A 17,970-nucleotide genomic window follows, 5' to 3' on the forward strand; every position below is an offset into this window, starting at 1 on the left:
ACGTGATTGCAGGCATGCGGCGCGCGTGTGTGTGCGAGTCGACTTTTCTTTTCCTTTGTATTATATTGACATACATGTACATTTCAATGTTCTATTATGCATTATGTATTCGTATAGGTAATGTTGTAGTTTGTAATACTGTATGATTGCGATTGACGATTGTCCTTTTATTGTCTCTATTTTTATGTCTTAGTTTAGCAGGAACAGATTGTAAGACTAGGCGTGAGCCTAAAATCTCCATCCTTGAGTAATAAAGTTCGTTCGTTCGTTCTCTCTCTCTCTCTCTCTCTCTCTCTCTCTCTCTCTCTCTCTCTCTCTCTCTCTCTCTTTATAATAGTGCACCCAGGAAAGACACAAAAGCATGATTATCACAACAAGACAAAAACACGACCTCTTAAGTTAACGCTTTCTCTGGAATCACAACCTGTTCAGCAGGTAACGGAACATCGTGTAATGGGCGTGATAGTCGATCAAGAATTAAAATGGCAATCTCATGTACATTATATTTGCAAAAGTATCCAAGAATTTGTTTCTGTTATCTAAATTAAAGCAATACGCAGACATCGCGACACTCAAACACTTTTAGCATGCCCACATCTTATCCCACATTAATTACGCATCAACTCTTTGGGATGGTGTCTCTGATGTTCACATGAAAAAATTAAACTCTCCACATCGTCGGGCAGCAAAACTCATGTTAAATGGTCTACAATTGTCAGCTGATTTGAAGTTAAAGAATCTGAATTACCTTCATCTAGTTAAACAGTTTCACAGTCACTAAAGGATACGGGTCTATCAATGTTCTACTGTTCAAAACTAGTCAGGCCTTCTCTGGCTCTATGGTGTGGAACTCACTTCCATCTGTAATAAGATCATTAGCGTCGTTAAAGAGTTTTAAACGAGCACTGCATAATTATTACATGTGTACCTAGATTAGTGGCAATACTGATCTTAACATTTATGCAAGAAGTTGTCATTACTGGGCAAAGCTCTGTGCATTTGACATTATTTTGTATATTACATGTTTTATGTGTATTATGTGATTTTATCATCATCATCCTCATCATCATCACCATCATCATCATCATCATCATCATCATCATCATCATCATCATCATCATCATCATCATCATCATCATCATTTACATAATGATTATCATTGTAGGAATTAGTGTCAACGTCGGTATTGTGTGAGTTTTACCGTCGATCATTTTATATGTATTACCTCAATCAACATGTTGCATGGCTGGCTCTGTCTGTGTGTCTATGTGTGTGAATGTTCTAGATAGTGTACTTTTTTTTACATTTAGTCAAGTTTTGACTAAATGTTTTAACGTAGAGGGGGGAATCGAGACGAGGGTCGTGGTGTATGTGTGTGTGTGTGTGTAGAGCGATTCAGAGAAAACTACTGGACCGATCTTCATGAAACTTGACATGAGAGATCCTGAGTATGGTATCTCCAGATACTTTTTAATTTGATTTGATAAATGTCTTTGATGACTTTCGTGAAAGTTGAGACGGCACTGTCACGCTCTCATTTTTCAACCAAATTGGTTGACATTTTGGTCAAGTAATCTTCGACAAAACCCGGACTTTGGTATTGCATTTCAGCTTGGAGGCTTAACAATTAATTAATGAGTTTGCTCATTAAAGTTGTCATTAAAATCGATTTTTCGCAAACAGATCTAAAATTGAGTGCATCGTATTCTTCATCACATTATGAAGCTAAAAATATATACATATGTCATGTTTACTCTTAAAATGTGATCACAATTAACAAAAATAGATTAATTAGTCTTACGATTAAAATTTCAGAAATCGATCCAAAAATGATTTCATCTTAATCTTTATCATTTCCTGAATCTAAAAACATATAGATATGATAGGTTGTATTCAAAACAAGCTCCGAAAGTTAACAAGAATGCAGAAAAACGCGCTTTCCTGCTTAGCACAATACGCTACCGCGCTATTCTGGCGTGTCAATATCACTACGTTTTGCACGTGGGAGGTGAGCGATTTCCTTCTCGCGGGGATTGACGAAGCTGTACTGTCTTGGTGAAAAAATACAGTGCGTTCAGTTTTATTCCGTGAGTTCGACAGCTTGACTAGATGTAGTAATTTCGCCTTACGCGACTTGTTCCTTGAGAATTGCGGACAGTATTTTTGTAATAACGCACAGGCAATTTCAAAACATGAGGTCATACCTTTTCCTGTCAGTTGATGAAAGATAGATTCCTGAATAGATTCCAAGCCTTACTTTGAAAGCGATACAGCTCGTGAAGTGTTAAACAGCAAACAATTAACGGTGTGTTCGACTTTGAAACTACTTCATTTTTTTGTTTGTCTTTTCTTTGATCTGGAGGAGTATAACAAAATATGTGTTGGAAACGTGCTTCGAAACTGGAGGAAAAAACGACCCAAATTAAATGTTGTCCGGTACAGAACTCATTAAACGCGGGGTCTGTAATTTGCCCAACCGTTCAAAGTAAAAGACGTTTAACTGACCTGTATAGAGCATACTGCAAGAAACATCTTGTTTTCGAATATATACCGAGCAACAAAAGAAACGCGAATTTGCTCCAGAAAAACGTTTAATCACAATTTTAAATGTCATTTCTCATAAACGTAACATCGAAACGAATCAAAATCACGGTGATATGTTCCTCGCACACTGTTCTTGGCAATGACATAGTCTTTTGCTGCCACGGGCAAAGGGAGCCTCTGCAGATGGTCAGTACGGTGTGTGAACCCCATGGACGTTGATGACGGCCTGGCAGCGGCGCCTCATGGAGTAAATAAGTCGGTTGATGGCGTCTCTCGGGATGTTGCACCAGGCATTGATAAGGGCCTGACGCAGTTCTGCGGCAGTTCTTGGTCCTGGGCGTAACTGGTTGACCTTTCTTTGAAGTTGGTCCCAGAAATGTTCAATAGGATTCAAATCTGGGCGGAGGGAGGGCCAGGCCATGATGTCGATGTTATTGTGCTGCAGGAAGGCCTGGGTGACCCTGGCTGTGTGCGGGCGAGCGTTGTCTTGCTGCAGAACACAGTTTCTGCGCGCCTGGAAAAAGGGCACAACATGAGGCTGTAGGATCTGGTCAATCAATATAACGCTGTGCTGTGATGCCGTTTCCCCGACCAGGACCAATTTGTTGAAAAACACAGGTCCCAGGGATTGGTTGAGGCCGATTCCACCCCAGACCATGACGTTTGGTCCACCTTGGGCATTGTGTTCCATGACGCAGTCACCAGCATAGCGTTCACCTCTTTTTCGCCACACTCTGACACGCCCATCAACATGACTAATGCAGAAACGGCTCTCATCGGTTAACAGAAGGTTTCACCATTGTCTCCAGTTCCAGTTGATGTGATCCTGGGCCCACTGCTGGCGCACCATGCGATGTCTTTGAGTGAGTACTGGTCCTCTAGCGGGACGGCAGTTTTTTGTTGTTGTTTAAACAGTATTTTATTCGTAAACAGACACATGATAATATAACAACATCATTAAGAAGGAGCACAACAAGTTTAAAACTTATGATAAGTGCTCACATAAACATGCCTGAAATTTCATGGCGGAATATGATCAATGCGACACATTTTTGAAAAAAGAGAAGAGAAAAAAAAGGAGAAAAACAACAAGGAAAACTTAGTTTGAATTATCGAACACAATCTGTGTCAATACCGAAAACGAAAACAAATACAAAACGAGAACGAAAGACACAACAAAATATCAAAAAGTAGATGGGCCCCAAGTATTATATTTAAAAAACAACAAAACAAAACAACATCGAACTAAGGTGTCCCAAAGCGGTTTGATTTCTCAATATAGCTTTGGACAACAACAAAAATAGCACTATTTTCAAATATGGAAATGTTTGAATCACCTGTCACGAGTGTGTCAATATTAACACATTCTGGAGCTAATGTACCGATTGTTGCGGTTCTTGCATCATTAAACAGGGGACATGATAACAAATAGTGAAGAACAGTTTCAGCAAAATAACCACAAGAACATTCCGGGTTGTTTACTAGGTGGCGATTAAACATATCATATTGTAAATCACTCATTCCAAGTCTTAACCTGCAATGCAAAACTTCAGTTTTGCGATTTGGGGAATAGTAATATGGTGGAATTGAAATATCAAAAGCTGTGAAATGTCACTTGAACAGACCAACAGAATCACATTGTTGTATATTTTCAGGCAACTTATTCCAGAGACTGGTTGCAGAAGGAATAAAAGATGACTTGTACAAATCTGATTTACACTGGGGAGTCTTACGCTCTAGTGGGCGTCTGTGGTGGTAGGGATTTAGGTCAGAAACAAGAGGTGGCAATAAAACGTTGAGGTAATTTGGTACATTGCCGTGGACCATTTTATAATATAGCATTAATTTGTGACGACGTCTTCGCTCTGTAAGTGGTATAAAGCCAGATTCTGTATACAATTTTTCGTGTGAAGTGCCTTTAACAGCACCAACAATAATTCTAATGGATTCGAGTTGCAGCTTCTCCAGCTCATCTGAAAGCTTCTTTGAACAATTATCCCACACAACATCGCAATAATCAAAATGAGGTAAAATAAAGGATTTATACATTGCTTCTAGGGATCTTCGACTGAGCCTATATTTATAAGATTTTAAACAAGCCACAAGTACTCGACATGTTGCCACAATAGACTGTATGTGTAAGGCCTATTTACAATTATCTTGAAAAATAACACCTAAATGTTTATGACTTTCTTTTTCTATGAGGGCTACATCGCCAAAAACAAGGGGAAATTTCTGTATACATCGTTGACCGGAAAAGGATATTAACTCTGTTTTCGACTGATTAAATTTCACTTTCCATTTAATGGCCCAATTTGCAATCTTACCTAAATCAGAATTAAGTATTTCAGTTCTACGGAAAGGGTCATCGAGGCTTAAATACATGCTGGTATCATCTGCAAATAGTTTAATCACTGATTCAATATTGTCAACAATGTCGTTTATATAAACCAAAAAGAGGAGAGGTCCTAATACTGACCCTTGGGGAACACCCGCAGAAACCGGCAAAAACTGTGACTTACAACCTTTTACCACAACACATTGTTTTCTTTCCCTCAAATAATTCTCAAACCAAAAATACAACTGTCCCCTTATGCCAATAGCGTATAACTCGTCGTCACTGGCTGCGACTTACAACCTTTTACCACAACACATTGTTTTCTTTCCCTCAAATAATTCTCAAACCAAAAATACAACTGTCCCCTTATGCCAATAGCGTATAAGACGTCGTCACTGGCTGCGACTTTCATGCTCGACGTGATGTGTTGTGCCCCAAAAGACATTCTTGTGCTGTGCTCTGTGAGAGGTGTTTTCTTTGTGCTTAATATTACTTTGTTTGGACCTAGCTATTGATGTGTACATTGTTGTTAAACAGTTGTTTGTTGTATGTTTATCAGGGTTTGCTAGTGTGTGATAGGGTTCGTGTCCGTCTGTAGATGTTAGTTTCTTTGTTAGTCCTGTGTTGACAACTCTTCGACAAGCGCTTAGAACTGTACCCACGGAATACGCGCTATATAAGCTTCATATTGATTGATTGATTGATAACTTTTTCATCAAACCCTTGTGCCAGACTCTGTCGAAAGCTTTTGACACGTCAAAGAAAATCGCCTGTGATGTTATCTTATCATCAAAAGCTTTGCGTATATCATTATACAAACAAATGAGTTGATATACAGTTGAATCACATGGAATAAAACCGGACTGAACTGGTGTCAACAGGTTATACTCCTTCAAATAAGCAAACACGTGACATTGTACACACCTTTCCATAACTTTACCTACACAGCTAAGAAGTGATATTGGTCGGTAATTTGAACATAATTCCTTTTCGCCTTTTTTATATATCGGAATTACATTAGCTATCTTCCATATTGCAGGAACTGTGGCTTCTTCGAGAGATCTGTTGTATAATGCAGTGAGTGGCATCGCAATAATATCTGCACATGCAGCCAGAACTCTATTTGAAACAGAATCAGGACCAGAGGCTTTGCGTACATCAAGATTCTTCAACATAGTAAGCACGTGTGCAGCATCGATAATCAAAAAATCAATGGTGGTATTCTGTTCTCTAACTTCAGGAACTTCATCATCATCATCATCCAATACCGATTGTTTTACAAAACATTCATTGAATACTGTTGCTTTTTCTACATTGGAATAATAAACACGGCCATTGTTTTCGATGGGAGGAAATTCATTTGAAGACATACCTTTGCGTGACATAAACGACTTTACTAATTTCCACCAATCTTTATTACCAAAACAGTCTTGTGAACTAACACGATTATCCAATTCTTTTAAATATTCTGCTTTCCTCAATCGAATAACATCAGTTAATTTATTGCGAATTCTTCGGAAAAAATCCCAGATCCAAACAGAATTCAATAATTTTGCTAATGTGTGTATCTTTTTCTTTTTATCAATCAGTCGTTTAATACCGTCAGTCATCCAGGGTGTATCCGCTTCTCTCACAGTTATTTCTTTAACTGGCATACACTGTGTGACCATATCCATTAGGGTATCCGAAAATGCCTCTGCTGCTTCGTCAATCGAACTGAGTGAGACCATACTCGTCCAATCCACATTACATAATTTTTCCTTTAAACTGACAACGTCCAATTTGGAATAATTAAAAATCAACCGTTTATAACTTGCTTTGCCTATACTATTTCCTTTAACAATTACAAGCGGGACCGAATGGTCACTGCAGATTGGCGGTAAAACCTGAATTTCTTCAACAATATCAGGGCTTGGTGTCAAAATCAAATCTATGCACGTTGACGTTGTTTCTGTAATTCGTGTAGGTTGTTTGACTAACTGGAACAAACCATTTTTTATCATAATATCTTGAAAATTGAAACACGTACTATTAAGAACATCGGAATTAAAATCACCACAAACAATATACTTCATACCAGTCATACCGGCTGCATTAACTGATTGATCTATCAGGTCCCAATAACCAACATTTGCAGAAGGCGGTCTATAAAAAGTTCCAACTAATAAGCTTTCCTGTTGTATCTTAGTTTCAATCCAAATGGCCTCTAGATCGGGGATGGAGAGATCATGTCTCGTTTTACAATACAAATTATCTTTTACATATACTGCAACGCCTCCATGGGGGTTATTTGGTCTATCTTGCCTTATCGGTAGATTAAACCCTGACAAATACAAATCATCATTATTTACTATATTAGACAGCCATGTTTCTGATAATGTCACAATATCAAAATCTTGAACCTGAACTTCTAATATGTCTAATTTATTTCTAAGGCTTCGTACGTTTAAGTGAATAATAGATAATTTCTTAAACTTTTCCTTGACCGGCCCGGGGTTCACATGAACATCGCCTGCTAAGATCAACATAATTTCTATTATACACATTATTCCAAAACACATGAAAAATGAACAATCTCCAGAACGTTCGGATATACAAACGCGTTTACCTTTAAGCTCTGCATTCACTTCTTTTAGGCCAAAAAAACAACAACAAAAAGGTGTGGTTACGGTAACATAGCCAAAAAAAATAGGGTAGGAAGGTGGGCAATCACTTTTTTTTTTTAAACTTTTTTTTGTAATGTGTACAAATTAAACCTACTTGACAGGGAAATAAGTGTGCGACTCGGGCGATTTCGCTTTCATTGCATTTTCTGCACTCGTTTTCTTGTTTTTTTGTGGTTTTTTTTGACAAATGTAATAAAAAGTTATAGGGTCGGCCCCTAAAAATAGGGTAGGTCGGGTTACCGTAACCACACCTATTTTTTTTTTTAGGCCCTAACAATACTCCACACCTTCGCATATTTGAAGAATAATCGTTTTTACATTTCATACACACATATAGGAATAAGGCCAACTTTAAGTATTTATATCCACAAACAAACAACACAAAAGACGGAAAAACTAAATCAGCAGCAAGGAAAAATAATTTTCTATTAGACAGTTGAACCGCCTTGGGCTGGAACATACCAACGCTGGCTCTATACTGTGTTACACTACTACCACTCATTCAGGTTACAGATCTCTGTAAAACTTCAAAAAGAAAAGAGACCAGCGCCGGCAGTTCCATGTTCACATATATATATTACAGGTGGGGGGTCCCAGAACATTGTCAGAAAAAATGAAGGAAAATGTTGATGCATTAAAAGTAATGTAACAAATAGAAGAAACTGACGAGAGGGAATAAAGAAAAAGCCAAAATATTATGGCTTGAATTCAAGGAAAACACTTGAAAATGTGTAGAGCTGTGCATATGTGAATAGACAACATGTTTTTCAAAAATTCATGACGTGACTCTTTATCTGATTAGAATATGTTGTGCTGGAGAACAAGGAAAAAAAACACACTACAAAACGCACTGAGACGGGGCCCAGGCTAGTTTGCTAATACAACAGATAAGACTGCCTATTGTTGATAACTTTACAATGGGTCAGCGTAAACAAGCAGAACGAGAATCAGCGTGTAAACGGCGATTGCTGAATCTCAATACAAACCGCACAAAACACAAACATAAACATGCAGTCCACACGCACGCATCGTCCTCACTCACAGTTCACCGAGCTTGTTTTGGCAGAGTACATTTTTTAATGCATCCCGGTACAGCTGTACCCTTGTCCACTGACACAGCAGACCAGTTTTGGAGGTCTCGCTCAGCAAGTCTTCGGCGTATTGTCTGGCCACTGATAGGTCTCTTGTGGTTACCGACGGTGTTCCTGGCTGTTTCATTGGCTGTATGGAATCGGTTTCTCAAATGATGACGCAGGATCTGGCGATCTTGTCTCTGTGTGGTAACGCGAGGTCTTCCACTTCGTTGTGTATCAGCAGTGCTTCCAGTGTTGACAAAACGTTGCTGAAGGCGATATACTGTTGACAGATGCACATTGAAAGCGACTGCTACCGCTTCTGGGTCATCACCAGCCGATAATCGACCCACTGCCCTCTCACGTTGTTCTGGTGTCAATCTTGGCATCTTGACTCTGTCAAAAGTTAGACTGGCAGTAAGCTGCCATGGTTTCTTTTTATTACTAATGCATCAGTGAACACATTTCACACATGAGGTTTCCCCTACTCCGCTTGCACGTGCTGTAAGCGCGCATCATGTGTTTCACGTGGAAACTGCTTGTCCCGTGCGTTCAGACAGCAGCAATGGGAAAATATTCACACAACAGCTTTCTTACACATGACTGCATAGTGCATCTATATCCCGAAAATTGTCACTCTCAGATTAACTGCGTTTTTTTAAATCAAAATATCGAAAAATAATTCGCGTTTCTTTTGTTGCTCGGTATACAAAAGTCTGAGCTATAATAGACCTTTTTCGTATAACCTTTGCCCCCAGCGTTTCGACCAATCAAATTTTAGGGCACGGCAGCCTCTCTCTGATAACCGGAACTAGGGGGCAATAGGTGCCTGGCCTGAAATACCTCTTTCACTTTCGATGCTCGAAGATTACTTTGCCAGAGGATTACTTTGAGAAATTCTGCAAGAAAACGGATTATCTTGTTCAAAATCATGAACAAAAAGTCAAGGACATGCACGAAGGTATGGTTTGAAACGGCTATTGGTGGTATATGGACGAAAGACTTGACGAACTTCCCCTGCATAAGCGAGGGTGCGTATCGCTAGCGCTACGTGTCATTTGTCATTTGTGCTGAGTGTCATTTGTCCTACGTGTCATTTGTGCTACGTGCCGCTATCGCTACGTTGATTAGTGCTACAAATAATTTGTCGATGAGTCGCTATCATTCGTTCATTATCACTACGTGTCGACAGCACTACATCTTTTAGCGCGACGTGTCATTATCGCTACGTGTCAATACCACTACTTACTTTTTGTTTGTTTGTTTGTTTGCTTAACGCCCAGCCGACCACGAAGGGCCATATCAGGGAGGTGCTGCTTTGACATATAACGTGCGCCACACACAAGACAGAAGTCGCAGCACAGGCTTCATGTCTCACCCAGTCACATTATTCTGACACCGGACCAACCAGTCCTAGCACTAACCCCATACTGCCAGACGCCTGGCGGAGCAGCCACTAGATTGCCAATTTTAAAGTCTTAGGTATGACCCGGCCGGGGTTCGAACCCACGACCTCCCGATCACGGGGCGGACGCCTTACCACTAGGCCAACCGTGCCGGTACCGCTACTTACTGACGACTCTCTCTTTCTCATTTTTTCAGTCTCTCGCTCTCACTCGTGGTTTGTGTGTGTATATGTATGTCTGTATGTATGTGTGTGCGTGTGTGTGCGTGTGTCTGTCTGTTTCAGTGTGTGTGTGTGTGTGTGCCTGTGTGCGTGTGTGTGTGTGTGTGTGTGTGTGTGTGTGACTCTCTCTATCTCTCTCTATCTCTCTCTTGCTCACTCGCTCGCTCACTCACTCTGTCTCTCTCTCTGCCTCTCTCTCTGCCTCTCTCTCTCTCTCTCTCTCTCTCTCTCTCTCTCTCTCTCTCTCTCTCTCTCTCTCTCTGTGGCCTTAATAATAAACCATTCCGAGTTCTGAGTTCTCTCTCTGCCTCTCTCTCTCTCTCTCTCTCTCTCTCTCTCTCTCTCTCTCTCTCTCTCTCTCTCTCTCTCTCGCTCTCTCTGAAGGAATATTTTGTTGTTCCTTTCAATTTGCCAGAGATTTGTAATTTTCGGAAAGTCTCTGCATGATTTTCAGTTGTTTCTTTCGGATTTTGATCTTTTTAGAACAAATGGGCTTTGTTTTTGACTAATTGTAAGACAGTGTTATGGCATATATTTGTAAATGGAAATATTGACACAAGGTATAACCGAGGATATTGAAACCTTTTCTTCTCTCCCAAATTCTTTTATGAAATGAGAGGGGGAGAGAGAGAGGGGGGGATTGACAAACAGAAAAAGCGCGAGAAAGCGGAAGAGAGAGACAGTTAAAAGGGATGGAGGGTGCTTTTTATTTTATGGTTGGTTGGTTTTAGTTCTTAATGCACTGTTTTTGACAATAGTTTTCATTCGGTAAAAGCCAAATTCAATTACCGCTCTCTCTCTCTCTCTCTCTCTCTCTCTCTCTCTCTCTCTCTCTCTCTCTCTTTCTTTCTCTCTCTCTCTCTCTCTTCATTACACACACACACACACACACTTACACACACACACCGCACACACACACACACACACGCACACGTACACACGGTATCGTACACACAAACTCACACACAGAAAAACATCCGTGTATGTATATACGGTATCATGCGAGAGAGAGAGAGAGAGAGAGAGAGAGAGAGAGAGAGAGAGAGAGAGAGAGAGAGAGAGAGAGAGAGGTAGAGAGGTAGAGAGTGGGGAGGGGGAAATCCAAGATTAAGGGTGGGTACGAAGTCAACGTAGTTGGCATCGCTGATAGCCGTGCCATTGCCAGACACGAAGTGACTCGAGCAGACTTTTCAATGGCACGACAAACCCCTGTCGTCGGATTGCTTGCACCCATCGCGTCCTTCGCTGTTGCGCCTTCGCACTTGCACCCATCGGAAAGCCATACAATGACAAATTCTGTCCACCGTATTTCTCTTTCTTCATTCCACTGTTGCACTTGCAGTTGCAAACACAACAGTTTGCCTCGTCGTCTCCGCACTTGACTTTGCACCAAGCCTCGTTGTCGATTTTTCCTTTTGCCCCCTAGTTCCGGTAGATCTGACAATAAACTTCACAGCGCACACTGGGCGAAAAGTGGCGTTTTGTATCTTACAAAACTACTCAAAATCCCAACAAAACTTCAAGTTTCAATGGGTTTATCACATTTTGGTGTTCACGACAACGCCAGATTTTGATTGGATTTTGTTGAAGTTATCGCTGCGAAATTGCCTGGAATTTCAGCACGTTTTGCGACGGTCAAAACATCATGTTAAACCATGTTACAGCATGTCTGTAACATGCAAAAATGTCAAGTTTTGATGGGATTAAAGCTTTGGTTTAACGCCAAGTAACATCATGTTATCGTAGACTTAACTTGCAAAACTGCTTGTTTTGGTGGTGTTACAGCTTGCTTGTAATGTGATTAACATCATGTTATTGCTGGTTTAACATGCAAAACCCCATGTTATGTTGGTGTTAAAGATTGCTCAAATGCCTTTTAACTCCATGTTATGTTGGTGTTAAAGCTTGCTCAAATGCCTATTAACACCATGTTAGTTGGTGTTAGGCTTGATTATTAATGTAAAAAAACACCATGTTATGACGTTCACATAATTGTTTTCACCTGGATGGAATTTTGTGGAAAAGAAAGCATGTTGTTTGGGAATTGTGTGCGGGTTTCATGCTTGGATATTGCACTTTGCTGACTTGTCACAGGTCAATTTACATTTAACAATATTAGTTTTCAAATGCATCATCCTTCACACATTATGTAAACATCTTTAACATTAACACTTTGGTTGTAAAATGATTGCACTTTATTCAAACAGGACAAAAAACAAAAATGCTGATTCACAATGTACAATAGCAAAGGACTATTTTGAGTGGAGACAGTGTTCATCCACACTATAATTGGATAAGCTAAAATAAATTATAATGCCACACGAAATGAAAACACACCATCAGTAAATTACTTCCCTTGTGAGAGCGTCATACCCATAAGAGCCATGTAAGTTTTATCCCATGTGAGTGTGTGTTGGGAGGGGAGGGGGGGGGGGGGGGGGGGGGACAGATGCCCTGTGAAAACATTGGCCATAGATACATATGTGAATTACTTCCCTTGGGTATGAACATTTATGAATGAATTTTTTTTTATTTATGGGTGAAAGAAGGCCACACAAAATGAAAATCAGTAAAGAACTAAATCACTTCCCTTGTGAGTAAGAAGAGTCATACCATGTTCCAACTTTTTGCTAAAAATTCGCCCACAATGTGACCTTCAAAGTTGAAAAGGGGTAACTGAACTTCATGTTTGGATGTCATGGAGTCGAACATGTCAGTAAATTTTGAAAGCCCTAGATTCATAAACATCTGAAAACTGCTCAACGTCTTTGCATCACGGCACATTAATAAAAGTAAGAGTTAGTAAGACTGGCCTAACTGCTATGGTGAGGCAGTAATAACTCGTTGATGAAGAATTATTTGAATTCTGAATTTCGAACAAACAAATACAGTGTCCTTCCAACCCCCCTTTTCAGGCCTCCAAGAATAAAAAAAAAGCTTGTCTTAAAAAGGAGGAAACCTGCTTAATATGTAGGTAAATGTACAACAGGTTGTGAACAGAAAATCCAAAAATGTAAGGTCTTAAAAGCGGGGAAGTTTGAAAAGGGGGGGAGGGGGGGACCTAAAATATGGCGATCATAACAACCATAATTTATCTAACAAAGTTCATTCTGAAATCTTCTTCAGCGTTTGATTATGGAGAGACTAAATCCTCAGTTCAGATGTGGTCTTAACTCCTTGTCTCCCAGGTACGGATATATCTGTACCCACTCATATGGCTCTATCTGACCAGGTATGGATATATATCCATACACACAGTCACTATGTACATTGCATCTGTTATCATTCGGCACATATCCGCATCCTGCTTAGACTGTTAGCTTCAGTCGCTTCCTGTAACGTTGATCTAACGCCAGCATTCTAGCCTGTTGATACACAGTTTTCTACAATTCTGAGTGACCTGCTGCAGCACAGCTGGTCTCGGCTTAAAAAATCTTGGTCAACATAGATGGGGTACAAAGTGTTAAAATAAAGCGTCCTTCCAAAGTTGATGACAGGTCCCCAGAGTATTCACAAAATTATATGGTACTGGAAGCCTTGCATGGTGACGAAAAAGATGTCCACGCCTACATGAAGAAGTATCCTTCATGGCTTCAGCGGAAACAGTCGGCTGGGGATGAGGACAGCAGCTAATCGGGAACCTATGTAAAAAATATAGACAAGAACAAAAATATATGTCAATGGGAAAACAAAGAAACAAGTAGAGAAGGACCTCCCCACCTTTACACAGTGAAAATGAAAAACACATGTGAATCACTGAATGTACTTATGTTTTAAATCTCCCCCCCCCCCCCCCCCCAATTAAGACCAATTATCCAAGATATTTTTCAGTCCTCAAAGGAGAATTTCACTGTTCTCACGGAACCCTGAAGAAAACTGAGCTGCGCTAATATATTATATAACTGCAAACATCCCTCAAATTCAATATTGCAAGCCACTATACATTCCTCATAAAGGCACATTCCTTCATGCTCACGTGTGAAAACTAACATAAGTTTACAAGTGTGTATCTATTTATAATAATAATAATAATAATAATAATAATAACGGGCATTTATAAAGCGCCTTATCAGAAGTTCAAAGCGCGTGACAACAATACATGTATAAAAAATTCATACAATCACTGTCAGATTCAAACAACACATCATGCACCTAAGGCAAAAAAAAAATATATATATTCTGTTTACGGTATCCCGACCGACCCTATTTTTTGGGCGACCCTAGACTTTTTTTTTTGGCATTTGGGAAAAAAAGAAAAAAAATTAAAATTTAAAAAAAACTGAGGGCAATGATATGAAAACGTGCGGAAGCCATGAGCCTTGCGTTTAAAGCAACCTTGACGGAGAAGTCGAGCATCAGCAGAAGAACGAAGGGTGCGAGAGGGAGTGTAGAGGGAGACCAGTTCCGAAAGATAGGCAGGTGCCGATTCAGAGATGATCTTGTAGCAGAAGCAGGCAGCTTTATACCTAATAGTAATACGTTCAGACACAGGAAGCCAGTGAAGTTCTTTCATGAGAGGAGTGCTGCAGAGTGTTGTACTTTTTGCAAGGGTTGGAGAGTGGAGTCAGGGCAGCCTATGAGAAGGGAGTTGCAGTAATCTAATCTACACATAATGCAGGATGTAACAAGAGTTTTAGTGGCATCAACAGTCAGAAATTTTCTTGTGGAACCTATTCTTCTAGTTCTAATGTAGTACCTGTTTGTAGTGAACTCACCAGCAGGAGTATTGCATACATAATGACGCATTACTGAATTAAAGTAACTATTTTCAAAGCTTCTCGCTTACCTTGGAATAGTGTCAAGCAGCTTATGTTGTGTCTAGATCAGCCATCAGATCTTCACACTCAGCCTGCACTTGCTGAAAACTGGACATGCCTGTATCTCAATCAAGCTGTTGTTGCGGAGACAACGGAACCATGCTCAAGTCAGGTCCAACTGAAATAAAAGCATATTGTTAGCTGATAAATGATTTGATCAAGCAAAACCATGCGGTATTTTTTTAATAAAATATTTTGTATACCCCGCTAATGCAAAAATAATGTACTTATTTACTATTAGCATTAATTTTAGCTGGTCATTCAAACCAGAGCTTGTTCTAGAACTCCACAATACAGATCAAAACAATATTATTTTTAGCCTCACCAAGGGTTGACGTCCCATCAAAATGAATGACGGACTGAATCAAACTTCAGAGACATTACAATTTTTCACAACGATTTTTCAGCAAACAGCCATGTTTACCTGTACAAATGTATCAGTGATATAACTATGAGTATGACAGTATGACAGTGTGGTAAGCTTACCGACGATTCGTTCAGTATAGTCTTTCTATGTAAGTAGTGGTCCAGTAGTGATACTTTCCGCCTGTGGTTCGAGACAGAGATTAAGTTGAAACTTAATTCGAGAAGCCAAACACTGACCAATACTTACGTATTTTGAGCAAAACCCACGCACGTCGACCACAAGTTGATGTCTGCTGGAGTACGTAATCATAACGTAGAGGACAACAGATTCACTTGGCTGGCTTCGGTTATTCCCACCTGTATCTGTTCCTTGCTGTTCTCCAAGATACACCATGGTGCAGCAAGCTGAAGGGTGTCCTGTCGTATTTCCTCGAAGTTGTAGTAGGCAACCAGGTCAGGAGCAGGAGGTGGGGGGCGACTGACCTGCAGCAGAATTCAAATCAATTAGTCAAGTCACTATGACATATCTTTAGTTTATTGTTATCGCCACACCAACCCTAAATTTTTCCTACCATACTGTATTTGTTATCCTGAGAGAGAAAAAATCCATGTTGCAGACTCAACTGGAAAAATTCCCTTCTCCATCTAGTGGACAGAGCTCACATGATTTCAAACAAATCTTTTTTTAAAGTCACATACTTTGTGCGACAGTGTTAGTTTACTGTAACTGTAATTTATAAATAGCAAATTAATAAATATCACTTATCAGATAATCAGCTAAATGCCTGGCAGATGACCCTCATTCAAAGTGAGTCGTGGCTAAACCATGAAACTAGAAAAACAGGTTATACCACAATATAAATCTCACACTGACAGCGGACAAAAACTGAGAAAACACCCAGTATACATGTACCGGTACTCACAAAAGAGTTACAAGTAGCATATTATCACTATCAGTATCACTAATAGCATACTATACTGGGCAAATAACAGCAATTTTTACTCACTGGGGGTTTCCTGGCTGGAGTCTTTGGTGTTTCTACTGACTTCTGTAGCACATGGTTGGTTGGCAGACTTCCTGGAATGAGTGCTCGCTTGCCTGTAGGCCCTGCAAAAAAACATGCAAAGAAAATGTTCAAAATGCCGAGTCGAAATTATAAGTTAAATTAACTAAACAGACCTATACATTTAGATCTATTGAAATGGAAACAAGATTTAGTAAAACACACTACTGCAAATATGTCAAGAATGAACAAGACTGACTCAGTGATCGAGTAAAACAACAACAAAAATCTAAACCAGAAGTTTACTAGAATCTATTCAAAAACACATTATCACAAGAACAAAGAGTGGTTTTTTTCCCTCAGCACTCAGAAGGAAATTTCCCCAAATCTGGGGTACTTCATTAGAAAAATCTTATTAATTAATCTAGACCAGTCAGATGCATATATATAACTTATAAGTATCCATAGGTCCTAAATCAACAGTCACTTTCTGCGACCCTATCATGTCTAGCATATTCACCACGACCTCTGCTTTGACCACGACCACGACCACGACCACGACCACGACCACGCCCCCTCGGTACTGATGTACTTGTCGAAGGTATATTCTCCTCAGAGTAGTCAGAAATCAGACTCACCGTTGTCACTGTCAGTGTCAGGTTGTTCAACATAAACATTGCCTTCTTCGTCGGAACTGTTTTCCTCATCGCTGACATCTCCATTACCAGCCAGGAACATCAAATATAAAGCGATGAACGTCTTCCACATCATACCTACGCACAAACCTCGACGCCATCTTGGATCACATGAAAAAATCCCGGAGAAAAACCTCAAAATACACACTTTAAAATCGCTTTTCAATAACACATGGATGATGGAGGCAGCCATTTGTAGTGAACTCACGTGACTGACCATGTGATAAAAGTCATGTGATTTGATCATGTGACTAGCGTGAGGGCTGTATTTAGAACAGTGACCTCACAGCCGCGCGTAGATGCGCGGCTGCTAGCGAAAGGCAGCGTTCACTCTAATGTGCTGCCTAAACTGACGGACTAGTTTCTGTCCACAGCCAAAGCTTTTATCACACAAAAATTGCTATATATGACAGCTAAGACCGCATTTGTTACATTTTAGCAGTGTTGACCCCAAGTTTCTACTTCAAACAAAAAATCAATAGCAAAATCTCAAAGTAGGCTATGTGCGAGTCCCCTAATATGGACCACCTTCAACAAATCGAAGAAAAAGAAGCTAAAGGCTTTTTTCATTAATTCATTAAGAAGCTTGCTGGAAATAACCTATTACTAGCCCTCGAGATCAGTTTAAAAAAATAAATAACAAAAAGTCTTCTTTTCAATCAATCAATCAATATGAGGCTTGTATCGCGCGTATTCCGTGGGTACAGTTCTAAGCGCAGGGATTTTTTTTTAATGCAATTTATATCGTGCACATATTCGTGGAAGTTGATAATTTTACTTATTTGCACTCTGTTTTTGATAAGCTTGTTTAGTTTCCTGGTGTTCTTCAAATAATGCTCT

The 17,970-nt window shown here is 39.8% G+C and overlaps 1 protein-coding gene across 2 annotated transcripts; it reads right to left on the reverse strand.

Annotated features, from left to right (window-relative positions):
- Positions 1-11,706: 11,706 nt before the first annotated feature.
- LOC138959044 (uncharacterized) lies at positions 11,707-17,344 on the reverse strand. 2 transcript variants are annotated; one of them, XM_070330406.1, is made up of 5 exons: positions 17,074-17,344; positions 16,439-16,539; positions 15,789-15,914; positions 15,035-15,183; positions 11,707-13,889 (listed from the first exon to the last, which is right to left on the reverse strand). In XM_070330406.1, the coding sequence occupies exons 1-4, from the start codon at positions 17,321-17,323 to the stop codon at positions 15,169-15,171; spliced, it is 492 nt and encodes a 163-aa protein (XP_070186507.1). In that variant the 5' UTR covers positions 17,324-17,344; the 3' UTR covers positions 11,707-13,889; positions 15,035-15,168. The 2 variants fall into 2 exon arrangements, with proteins under 2 accessions (XP_070186507.1, XP_070186506.1); XM_070330405.1 differs by having other exon boundaries at positions 15,679-15,914; positions 17,074-17,343.
- Between the last annotated feature and the right edge of the window lie 626 nt (positions 17,345-17,970).

This window comes from Littorina saxatilis, linkage group LG2 (assembly GCF_037325665.1).
Source record: "Littorina saxatilis isolate snail1 linkage group LG2, US_GU_Lsax_2.0, whole genome shotgun sequence".
Classification (NCBI taxonomy): Eukaryota; Metazoa; Mollusca; class Gastropoda; order Littorinimorpha; family Littorinidae; genus Littorina; species Littorina saxatilis.

Excerpts from the sequence above, each read along its gene's own strand:
- LOC138959044 (XM_070330405.1), bottom strand. The coding sequence starts at position 17,323 with ATGGCTGCCTCCATCATCCATGTGTTATTGAAAAGCGATTTTAAAGTG. Across the intron at positions 16,540-17,073 it reads TGACACTGACAGTGACAACG|GGCCTACAGGCAAGCGAGCA; the intron begins GTGAGTCTGATT and ends GTTTTTTTGCAG. Across the intron at positions 15,915-16,438 it reads CTCCAGCCAGGAAACCCCCA|GTCAGTCGCCCCCCACCTCC; the intron begins GTGAGTAAAAAT and ends ATTCTGCTGCAG.